At 56.2% G+C, this 10,205-nt stretch overlaps 2 protein-coding genes across 4 annotated transcripts; one reads left to right on the plus strand and one right to left on the minus strand.

Annotated features, from left to right (window-relative positions):
- The first annotated feature begins 127 nt into the window (after positions 1-127).
- ACY1 (aminoacylase 1) lies at positions 128-5,239 on the plus strand. 3 transcript variants are annotated; one of them, XM_029916633.1, is made up of 15 exons: positions 128-180; positions 817-928; positions 1,586-1,650; positions 1,722-1,826; positions 2,181-2,275; positions 2,547-2,623; positions 2,718-2,807; positions 2,908-2,964; positions 3,319-3,392; positions 3,478-3,527; positions 3,638-3,782; positions 3,884-3,952; positions 4,578-4,657; positions 4,795-4,855; positions 4,937-5,239. In XM_029916633.1, exons 2-15 carry the CDS (start codon positions 835-837, stop codon positions 5,099-5,101), a joined length of 1,227 nt encoding a protein of 408 aa, XP_029772493.1. In that variant the 5' UTR covers positions 128-180; positions 817-834; the 3' UTR covers positions 5,102-5,239. The 3 variants fall into 3 exon arrangements, with proteins under 3 accessions (XP_029772493.1, XP_029772492.1, XP_029772491.1); XM_029916632.1 differs by lacking the exon at positions 128-180 and adding an exon at positions 225-418; XM_029916631.1 differs by lacking the exon at positions 128-180 and having other exon boundaries at positions 498-928.
- Positions 5,240-7,286: 2,047 nt separating this feature from the next.
- Positions 7,287-9,768, minus strand: RPL29 (ribosomal protein L29). Its single transcript, XM_029916939.1, has 4 exons — positions 9,702-9,768; positions 9,241-9,285; positions 8,846-8,910; positions 7,287-7,820 (listed from the first exon to the last, which is right to left on the minus strand). The coding sequence occupies exons 2-4, from the start codon at positions 9,275-9,277 to the stop codon at positions 7,401-7,403; spliced, it is 522 nt and encodes a 173-aa protein (XP_029772799.1). The 5' UTR covers positions 9,278-9,285; positions 9,702-9,768; the 3' UTR covers positions 7,287-7,400.
- Between the last annotated feature and the right edge of the window lie 437 nt (positions 9,769-10,205).

Consider the following 10,205-nt stretch of genomic DNA (forward strand, 5'->3'; position numbering starts at 1 on the left):
AGATAGAGTCCTCTGGAGGCGGGACCTTCCGGAGCTCGCTTCTAGGCCCGGGAGTGGGGCCTGGCGGGGGTGGGGCCGGCGGGGGCGGGACCGGGCCGGCGGGGGCGGGGCCAGCCGGGGGCCAGCAGTCAGCGCGGGTCGTAGCAGGCGGCGGCAGTGGCTGTCCCGGAGAGGGATCCGGTAATCCGAGCGGTGGCTGGAGCCAGGAGCGGGAGGAGACTCTAGCGCCGGCGCGGCCCTAGAGACTTGGGCGGTCCCTATTCGCAGTCTTCGGCCCCGCCCCGCGATCCCGTCCGGGCACGTGGTGGGCAGACCCGGGCGGTCCTGAGCCCAAGACCTAGCAGGACCCCGAGCCCTTGGCGCTGTGCGGGGCGGGCGCTGAGAGGCAGCCGCGGGCCCAAGACCGGCAGAGAGCGAGGTGGGGGGCCTGGGAGAGGAGTAGAGGGATCTAGGGTTCCATGGCATAAAATCCGGGCAATTGGGAGAATGATTTGGGAACGGCGGGGGGGAGTCAATGCCTGGGATCACACCTAGCTCAGCTACTCTCTAGCTGTCCCCGAACCTCTCAGCCTCAGCTTTCTTTTCTGTAAAGTGGGCATTCGGAGGCACAAGTTCATGGGGCTTTTTGGCGGATTCAAACGGGTATGTGTGGAAAGCGGCCAGCACGGCTCCTGAAACAGAATGGGGGCTCCGAAGCCGGGAGTGTTCTCCCTGTGGGACATCGGAGGAACCGCCCTCGGGAGGGCCTGTGTGCAGATGGAGTTCACTGGGCCCCAGAGGCTGGGAGGGGTAGGTAGCCACTCGCTTTGCCCCCAGCTCACCACGCGCAGCGCCATGGCCAGCGAGGGTCTCGAGGGCGAGCACCCGTCCGTGACGCTCTTCCGTCAGTACCTGCGCATCCGCACCATCCAGCCGAACCCCGACTACGGTGAGAAAGCGGTGGTCCCAGGGCCTGCGGTGGGGCCCCCGGGCGGGGACTGTGCTCTATACCAGACTCCAACCCCTGTCACCCAGCTGAGCCCCACTCTACTGCCCCAGATGGAACTTCAAAGCCTCTAGACTGACTGCTCAGCGTGCCCCTTCAGACTGTGCTGCACCAGAAGTTACTCCTGGTGGCCACTGCCAGATGTTTGAGGTGGGGGAGGGGAGGCCCCATAGCCACTAGGGAAGAAGCTCCAGAAGCCTACTGGAGCAGAACAAAGGCCACAGCCCTTAGGGAATCAAGTTTGATGGTTGGAAATTGTGGACATAGGTCCAAACCCCTGCCCTGTATTAACCAGCTGGGAGACAGTAAGCGAATCTCATGTCTCTGCACCAGTTTTCCTATTCCTAAGGAAGATAGCAATCACTCCTGTTTCTAACTGTGGACTTCCCACCTGACCTTCCACAAAGGGTCCTTGACTGGCCAAAAATATCTTCTTCCTTAGAGACAGAAATGCAGGTGTCCCTGAGGGATGTGGAATTGCACTGAGAAAGAATAGCCCATTTCGGATGGGCTCCCCTCTCTGAGTGCACCCCAGCTCTTCCTGAGCTGGTGGGAAGTGTAAGTAGGCAGAAGGGACCCTAAGACTCTCTGTGTCCACAGGGGCTGCCGTTGCCTTCCTTGAGGAGAGAGCCCGCCAGCTGGGCCTGAGCTGTCAGAAAGTAGAGGTGAGCTTGGGGCCCTGCATGGGGAGGGGAGCTGGGCCCTGGGGCACCTCCTCATCTCTTGTCCTCTCCAGGTGGCACCGGGCTATGTTGTGTCCGTGCTGACATGGCCAGGCACCAACCCCAGACTCTCCTCCGTTTTACTCAACTCCCACACGGATGTGGTGCCTGTCTTCAAGGTATGTGTGCAGACGGGGAGTGGTACAGGTTTTGGGGTACACAAAGATAATTTAGACCCTCTGTTGGATCCCAGGGATCCTACTGGGCTGGTCCTGAAACTGACTCCTGATCTCATAGGTGTTACTCCATTCAAGCAGTCTTTGTGTAGTGGTCCATTCTATGCCTAGGGTGGGGGTGGGGTGAGGGTGGGAACAGAGTTAAGGGATGGCAATCAGCTGCCCTCTTCAGCCCTCTTCTATCCCCTTCACCACCCCACTTGTCACCCCAATGCTACTTCCAGGGCAGGGCCACAGGTGAGCCGAGATTAATGACTAAATTTGGGGCTTGGGTCACTCTTCTCATCTCTGCCCCAGGAACACTGGAGTCATGACCCCTTTGAGGCCTTCAAGGATGCAGAGGGCTACATCTATGCCAGGGGCACCCAGGATATGAAGTGTGTCAGCATCCAGTGAGTGTCCTCCATTCCCTGTCCCCTCCAATTGAATTGAATTGACACAGGACCTGGGGTGTGATTGGAGAAACTCAAAACCAAGGAACATCTTGACCCCTTACCTTGGATAGGAATTACCACCATTATTACATGGATAGGGAGACTGAGGGAAAGGATTTCCCAGAGTCCCCCTACCAGACTGTAGCAGAGAAGGTCCCAGTGTCCAGGCCCACCCAAGCATCTGGTGGCTTCCCCAACACCTGGCTTACACCCTGTCATTGCCCCTCAGGTACCTGGAGGCTGTGAGGAGGCTGAAGGCTGAGGGCCACCATTTCCCCAGAACCATCCACATGACCTTTGTGCCAGGTAGGAGTGGCTTGGAGAGGGACATTTTCAAGGGAGCAGGAGGATGTGTTGGTGCGGGTGGCTCCCTCATCTCAGGTCCCTGTTGCTTTTACAGATGAGGAGGTTGGGGGTCACCAAGGCATGGAGCTGTTTGTACAGCGGCCAGAGTTCCAGGCTCTTAGAGCTGGCTTCGCCCTGGATGAGGGTAAGCAGGGTGGTAGGCCCCTGAGTGGCCAGTAGGGGGTAGGGAAGCTGGTAGTGGGGGCTGGGGCACTCCACCCTCTGAATCCCCTTTCCCTCCCCAGGCCTGGCCAACCCCACCGATGCCTTCACTGTCTTTTATAGTGAGAGGAGCCCTTGGTGTGAGTATGGGCTTGGCAAGAGGGCGTCACCGTGCAGATTGGGTGCTGGGCCAGAAGGGGCAGGGGCCTGCCAAGGGTCATGCAGCAAGTTTGGGCTGAGTAGGCCTTGAACCCAGAGCCTCTGCCTCCCAGCCCCAGCCCCTTCCTGCCTTGGCTTCTCCTTCCTGAGCTTCTTAGGGTAATCCCCCACCCCCACCCCATAGGCAGAAGCCACCTCTACATCGTGCATTCTATGGGGGACCGCCCTTCCAGAGGAGCTTGGAAAGAGGGGAAGACCTGGGGTCCCACCCCAGGTCTGACAGCTTTTCCAGCCCTTCCCATGCTTAAGACACCCCTTTCTCCCTCATCTCCCAGGGTTGCGGGTCACAAGCACCGGGAAGCCAGGCCACGGTTCACGCTTTATCGAGGATACAGCAGCAGAGAAGCTGGTGCGTGGCACACAGGGAGGGAGTTTGGGAATTCCCAAGGCTCTATGCCGGGGCCACTCTCACATCCGACCTCACACTCTCTTAGCACAAGGTCGTGAGCTCAGTCCTGGCTTTCCGGGAGAAGGAGAGGCAGAGGTGAGGCAGCCTGGGAAAGAGGGTGGGGGGCCTGGGCATCTGTGCAGGAGAAAAAGGAGGCTTTTTATTTGTTGTTCCCCCTGCTGCCCCTGCCCTGTCTCCCACCACAGACTGCAGTCAAACCCCCACCTGAAGGCGGGGGCTGTGACCTGCGTGAACCTGACTAAGCTAGAGGGTGGCGTGGCCTACAACGTGGTACCTGCTACTATGAGCGCCAGCTTTGACTTCCGTGTGGCCCCAGATGTGGACTTGAAGGTGCCACCTCCACCTGGGTTTGGAGGAGGGAGCCGGGTCCTCAAGCCTATCCTGGAAGCTCAGGGAGAGCCTGAGAGGTCAGCTCATCTCTCTTCTCGTAGGCTTTCGAGGAGCAGTTGCAGGGCTGGTGCCAGGCAGCTGGTGAGGGGGTCACCTTCGAGTTTGCTCAGGTATCAGCTGGGGACCCGTGGTCAGGGAGCCGTGGGAGCAGGGGAGATGGGGGTGGCTGAGTGGGGGTTGCAGTGGGAGAGTGTGCTTGGTGTGTCTGCATATGTCTGGACATTTCTTTGGCTTATGAGAGACATGTTTCATCCAGCTACAAGCATGAGTGGTGGAGGCCCCTGGTGGGTGCTGAGCATACCGTAGGAGTAAAATTAGGCACAGTTCATAGCCTTCTGGTCCTTACAGCACGAAGAGAGGAATAGACCTGAATTAAACATTTATATAATTTACTTTTGCATAAGTATGAACACATGTGGTTCAAGAAAGGGTGGGTGGGACCCCACACTCTAAGAACCTGTAACAAGTATTCAGCCAGTCTGAGAAGTCTGGGAGAGCCATCTTGAGGAAGGGGCACCTGGCCTAGGATATATAGGATGGACAGGAAGTAAGAAGATGGAGAGCAGGGGAAGGCCCCAGACCTGTGGCTGGACTGGCCAGCTGGGCATCTGGGTAGGTGGGTCGAGGCCGAGGTAGGGGATGGATGTGTGCCTGTGACAGGCAAGCCCACCCTATGAAGAATAGGGCAAGATGTCCAGGCTCTGTCCTGATCCTGCCTTCCTTCCCTCCCCCTAGAAGTGGACGGAGTCCCGAGTGACATCTACTGATGACTCAGACCCCTGGTGGGCAGCATTCAGCGGGGTCTTCAAGGACATGTGAGCGCACTGGCCAGCCGTTCTCCCCCTTTCCTCTGTCCTTCCCTGCCTCCCTTCCAACTTCCTTTGCCCCTTCAGTCCTTCCCTTGCCCTCTCCCCTCACTGCCTCCCCATTCACTGGGCTCTTCCCTCTGCAGGAACCTCACGCTGGAGCCGGAGATCTTCCCAGCTGCCACCGATAGCCGCTACCTCCGTGCGGTGAGCCGCTTGCAGTAGATGAGCAGTGGGTGGTCCTGGATCCTGGCCTTCCTCCTAACGGCTTCTCCTTGCCCCCTGCAGGTGGGGGTCCCAGCTCTGGGCTTCTCACCCATGAACTGCACACCCGTGTTGCTGCACGACCACGATGAGCGTCTACATGAGGCTGTGTTCCTCCGTGGGATTGACATATACACACGGTTGCTGCCTGCTCTGGCCAGTGTGCCTGCCCTGCCCAGTGAGAGCTGAATCCCAGGCTCCCCAACCTCTACCCCTGGAGCGTCCACCCTGACCAGTGTTGAGTATCCCTCTGCCCAACAAAGAGTCTGTGTGTGGACAGGGGCCAGTTCTGAAGTACTAAGAGAAAGGATGTTCATGGAGCAGGAATTCTGTCATTTTCTTTGTGGACATGCTATTACCATCCCCATTTCACAGATGAGAAAACAGCCTGGCTCTGGATACGTCCCTACCACCCTATGCCGCTCTTGTGCCCCTTGACGCAGCATACTCATCCAGTACCACTCAGCCTGGTCTGTTCGGTATCAAGGACCATAATTCCTGTTCTCAATGGTCCCCAAACCTGTATCTGACTTTTAAGGGCAGGGATACCATCCTCATCGAGGGGGAAACTAAGACAAAGATCTTATGTACACATTCCTGGCTTCTGGGAACACACTCAGGATCTGGAGATAGGCCAGGTGGGCCCTGCCAGATGTGGGGCAGGCAGAGAGCAGGTCATGACTGCTAGCATTTGTCAGACCCTCTGGTGTTGGCAGCATGAGTCACAGAGGGCCAGGAGCCCTAGTAGACTGGGTCAGTTTACTTTTGGATCTCCAGCACCCTGGGTAGGGAGGGATCAGTCTCTTACCACTGCTAGGGTTCCAGGCAGTACCAAGAGTCACTAGGCCCTGAGAGAGGAGCCTGTTCCTCTAGCTTATTTGATCTAGTCCTGTTCTTACCTCCATGGGAACTGGGTGGGAGAGACAGGGAGGCCCGAGTTTTTTTGGTGCTGGTAGTGGCCAGAGGGAAGCCCACAGCCTGGTTCTGTGGCCTGCAGGTTTAGTCCCCAAAATAATAGTCCCTGCTCCTCGAGTTCTGACAAGGAGCCAGGACTTTGTCATCTTTGAACCCTCATGGCAGCTCCTGGGTGCAGGTTTCACTGGAACCCCTTTAGAGGCTCTGCAAGCCTGTCCAGGACTACAAAACTTGCAGGTAATGGGGGTCCAAAGATTTGAAACACAAAAAGTGGGATTTGTGCTTCCTACACAAGGGAGGCCCCATGCGGAAGCTGAGAGCAGCAAGCTGGTGTGGCCTTCAGGAAGTCTGGTTGAAGCCCCTGACTTGGGGTCTGGCCTCCCCCTTCAGATTGCAGCAGGATGCCTACACAAAGGAGTCCTCCTGCCCCCTCTCCTGGGGATTAGAGCACAGGCCTTACTGGAAAGCACATGACCTGGAAGGTGGAAGGGTGACCACAGGCTGGGCCATGCTACCTTCAGGTCATAAAACCTGCTCTTGGTCCCTTTCAAGACCCCACCTTTCTGACACCCCCTGGTTGGCTACCCAGAGCATGCCAGGATGAGTCATGAACTTGTAGCCCAGCCTTGGTTAGCCAAACTTTCTGTGGTCCTGCATGGGCTGCCTGGGTCCCAATGCCACTTCCATCCCAGCCTAGCTCCATTATATCAGACCAAGTTTCTTTCCCTGTAAAACAGAACAGTAATTCCTACTTTAGAAGGGAGACCATTTATCATGGATTGTATACCTATTGCCCAGCCTAAGGAAGTGCAATCCTTTTTGAGACAAGTGCCCAAGATTGGTTCACAAATTGCATGATTACCATACTCAAGAGCAAGTTTTGAGGACTGACCAGGAAAAGTGATACCCTTGGCAACTTCTACAGGAAGTTGCCCCCCCCCCATACCAACGACCACTATACTGCTTGCTTCACTGGCTCCTCTAAAGACTAAGACTTTGCAGATAAAACAGCTGATGCAGGCTGTACAGCAGTGTCTGGCCCAGTTACTCTAGGAAGACAGTGCCACCACTGCCTTGCCTGCCAGGGCCCCCAGCATTTGGGGGTCCAGAAGCACCCAGAGTAGTAGATGCTAGCCGTGTATACTAGGAACAGCCTGAGTATGGAATGGCTCAGGCCAGAGTGCAGAATTCAGCAGGCTCCTTCTTTATCTCCTGGGTAAACTCAAAAGATCAGGATGTTTGGGATTGCTTTCCTCACCAGCCTGCCCAGTCCAGCATGCTATGTGTCCCAGCCTCCCTAAGGCCCACCACCATTTCTTTTACAGGAAGGAGTACATTCCTGCACTCCAGGGACCCATTTACCGACTCCCACCCATACCCTATCACCCAGAGAAGGCAAAAAATTAAAGTACCAACCCCATCCCAACCAACCCTACTCCCTGGATCACACAGACCAATGGACAGATCCTGCCGCAGGTTTATTTGTACAAATAGCACAGGAGGACACCAGCCCCACATATAGAAGCCCAGGGGTCACACCAGTCCTTCCACCCTCACACTGAGACAGAAGCCTCTACACTGGAGCCTTTGTGGGGGCCTGGGCACCTTTGGGAGCCTGAGCTGCAGCAGGAGCTGGAGTTGAAGCAGGAGTTGCACCTGCAGCCTGGGCCTTGGTTTGAGCCTGAGCCTTGGCCTTGGTTTGAACCTGAGCCTGAGCCTTGGCCTTGGCCTTTGGCCGGCAGAGCCTGAGACCCTTGGCAATGCGGGCACGAGCACGTTTCCCAAGCTTGGGGTGAGCGATGTAGGCAAGTCGATTTAGCTTGCGGCTGCCACCCTTTGGGATCTTGGGCTTGACCTCCTTGGGCTTGACGAGGGCCTTGATAGCCTCGGCACGTGCACTCATGGCCTTGGCATTGTTGGCCTGCATCTTCTTCAGGCCCTTTTTGTTGTGCTTCTTGGCAAAGCGCATGTTCCTCAGGAACTTGGGGTCTACCTGGAAGGCAAGGAAAAGTACAGGCTGTAAGTGCAGCATGTGGCCCCAAGTCACCCCTGGTGGCCCTCTCCAAAGCTGTAACCAAGAGACTGTTGGGCTCGGAGCCAAGGCCTCCTGGGGATGAAGACAGCATTAGGTCAAACTTAAATGCGGAAACATATACCCCTCACAAATCATCTGAAGAGAAACACATACTACAACCCCAAAAGCCAACACTCCACCCTGCTAATGCTCCAAACAAACCACATTTTCAGACCCAAGAGAGCTCAAATCCAAGTGCGGAAGGAAAGAAAAATTGAAGGCTGTCCCCTGTGCCAGCGTTGCAGGGCATCAGCGCAGGTTTTCCTGAACCTCTCAGGGCCATCCCCACCTCTTTAAAGTGTCAGTTAAACACCAAACCTCATAGAACAGATTCGAGGTAAATGAGATGGAAAAAGAGACCAAGATAGGGAAACTGAGGCTGTGACATTCAAGGATTCATTCCATGTATCAGAGACCAAGGGCACAGGGAAGAGACAGGACCCTGTTCTCTTGCTTAGACCCTGTAACCTCAGCCTTCTCAGCCAATCCTTGGAGCTCCTTGGCACAGGAAGAAAAGCTGACCCCCAAGCTCAGCACTGGGTCAGAGCAAGGTCATATGATGGGAAGAATGGAAGACTCTCACAAAGTATGCAGTACACAAAGATAAGGCCGTTTCTTTCCTTGAAGTGCTCTGGATAAGCAATAGCAATGGTCAAACTACCCTCAGGAGGCAGCTTACAGCTGACCAGGGAATTACGACCTGGTCTGGGAAAAGCCTAGTAGAAGTTTGTTATGGGTTTGGCAGAACAGCAGAACTTGAAGTGCAGGCAAAAGGTGGCTGGAGAGAGAACCCATGGGCTTTGGTAGCCCAGGTAAGACCAGAGACAGTTTATAACGGTGCTCAGGCAGATGCTGAAGCCAGAAAAAGATACAGGAAAAGCTCTGATTGTGCAACTGGGGCCAAAAAGACACACTTGCATGGGATGCGACCCACACACACTCACCCCTTTAAGAGATTCGTATCTTTGTGACCGGGGTTTCTTGATGCCATTTCTGTGCCATTTTCGTGCTGTGGAGAAGCAAAGGAACTAATTAGACCAAATGAGATTTGCTCTAGTAAGACCACCCAACATCACAGCTGGCCAGCCTGTGAAAAACCATTACTTCCCAAAGCAGGCCTTCTTGAGATCTGGAATAACCCTTATCATTGAATGCAAAGCCCTGTGGGAATCTCAAATGGACGGCTGGCGTCTAAAACTTTGACTCAAAGGTAACTTTGGCTGGAAACAAAATCAACCCCAGGCCCACAGTAGAAATGTGCCCCCTTGCCCTGCCCTGCATCCCTACTCCTTGTCAGGGTCTGGAGCGTGAGATACGAGGTTGGGCCTGGGGAACTTACACTGGTTGTGCGTGGTGTGGTTCTTGGACTTGGCCATGTCTGCACCTGGAAGAGGAGAGTGGAGGTCAGGCCCGGGGGCTCCCAGGGCTGGGCCTCTCATTGCTGCCCTGAGCTGGAAAGACGTGGGCCAGAAGCCGGAATGAAGCTGCACACAGATGCCTCGCATCTGCGGCCTCCGCCGGCCTCAATTTACGCAGCACGACCCGACGACGCCGGTCCCCGCCTCCCGAACTCTGGTAACAGTGCCCTGAAACCACCCCTTCCTCCCAAGACTGCGCTCTACCCCAAGCCCGAGTCCTCCTCCTCCCATCCACTCCTTGAGAACCCACAAGCACCACGCGCGCCCCGCGCCCTCCGCTCCCCACAACCATGCAGCCTGTCTCCCGTCCCTCCCGCGGTTTGCGCCCGGTAGCGAGCTGGGAGTCGCGGATGGCTCCGGATACCGCGCAGCCAAAACTCACCAAAGCCCGCGGCTCCCGAAGCGCCTCGGACCGGAAGAGAAAAAGGAAGGCCGCTGTGCAGCACGGGAAACAGGGTCCTCCAGGCCGGAAGGTACATCCGGAAAAGCTTCCCCCACCGCCAGGAAGAAAGGTTCCGAAGCTCGGGATGGTACAAGCCCTATGGGAAGGCGGCGCTGCGAACCTGGCCTCACTTCCTTCAGGTTTTACCCACGTTTATTCCTTCAGGACCAGGCTCTTGGGGCCCAGTTCTTATTAAGGGCCCCAAAGGCGAGGGGAGTCCTTGAGGAATGCATGCTAGGAAAGGAGTGACAGACTTGTGATCTTTAAAAGTACCCCTGGCTGCTGGGTGGAGAATGGACTCTAGGGGGCAGAAGTGAAGCGGAGGAGGTGTGGGGAGGCTGGTGCCAAGCACCCCGGGAGAGCGGAGGAAGCTGGAACCCAGCTGGGGCAGCGGGTATGGGGAAGAGTGGATCTGTAGACTGGACTTGGGATGCAGAAGATGAG

The sequence above is a fragment of the Suricata suricatta genome, chromosome 12, assembly GCF_006229205.1.
Source record: "Suricata suricatta isolate VVHF042 chromosome 12, meerkat_22Aug2017_6uvM2_HiC, whole genome shotgun sequence".
NCBI classification, from domain to species: Eukaryota; Metazoa; Chordata; class Mammalia; order Carnivora; family Herpestidae; genus Suricata; species Suricata suricatta.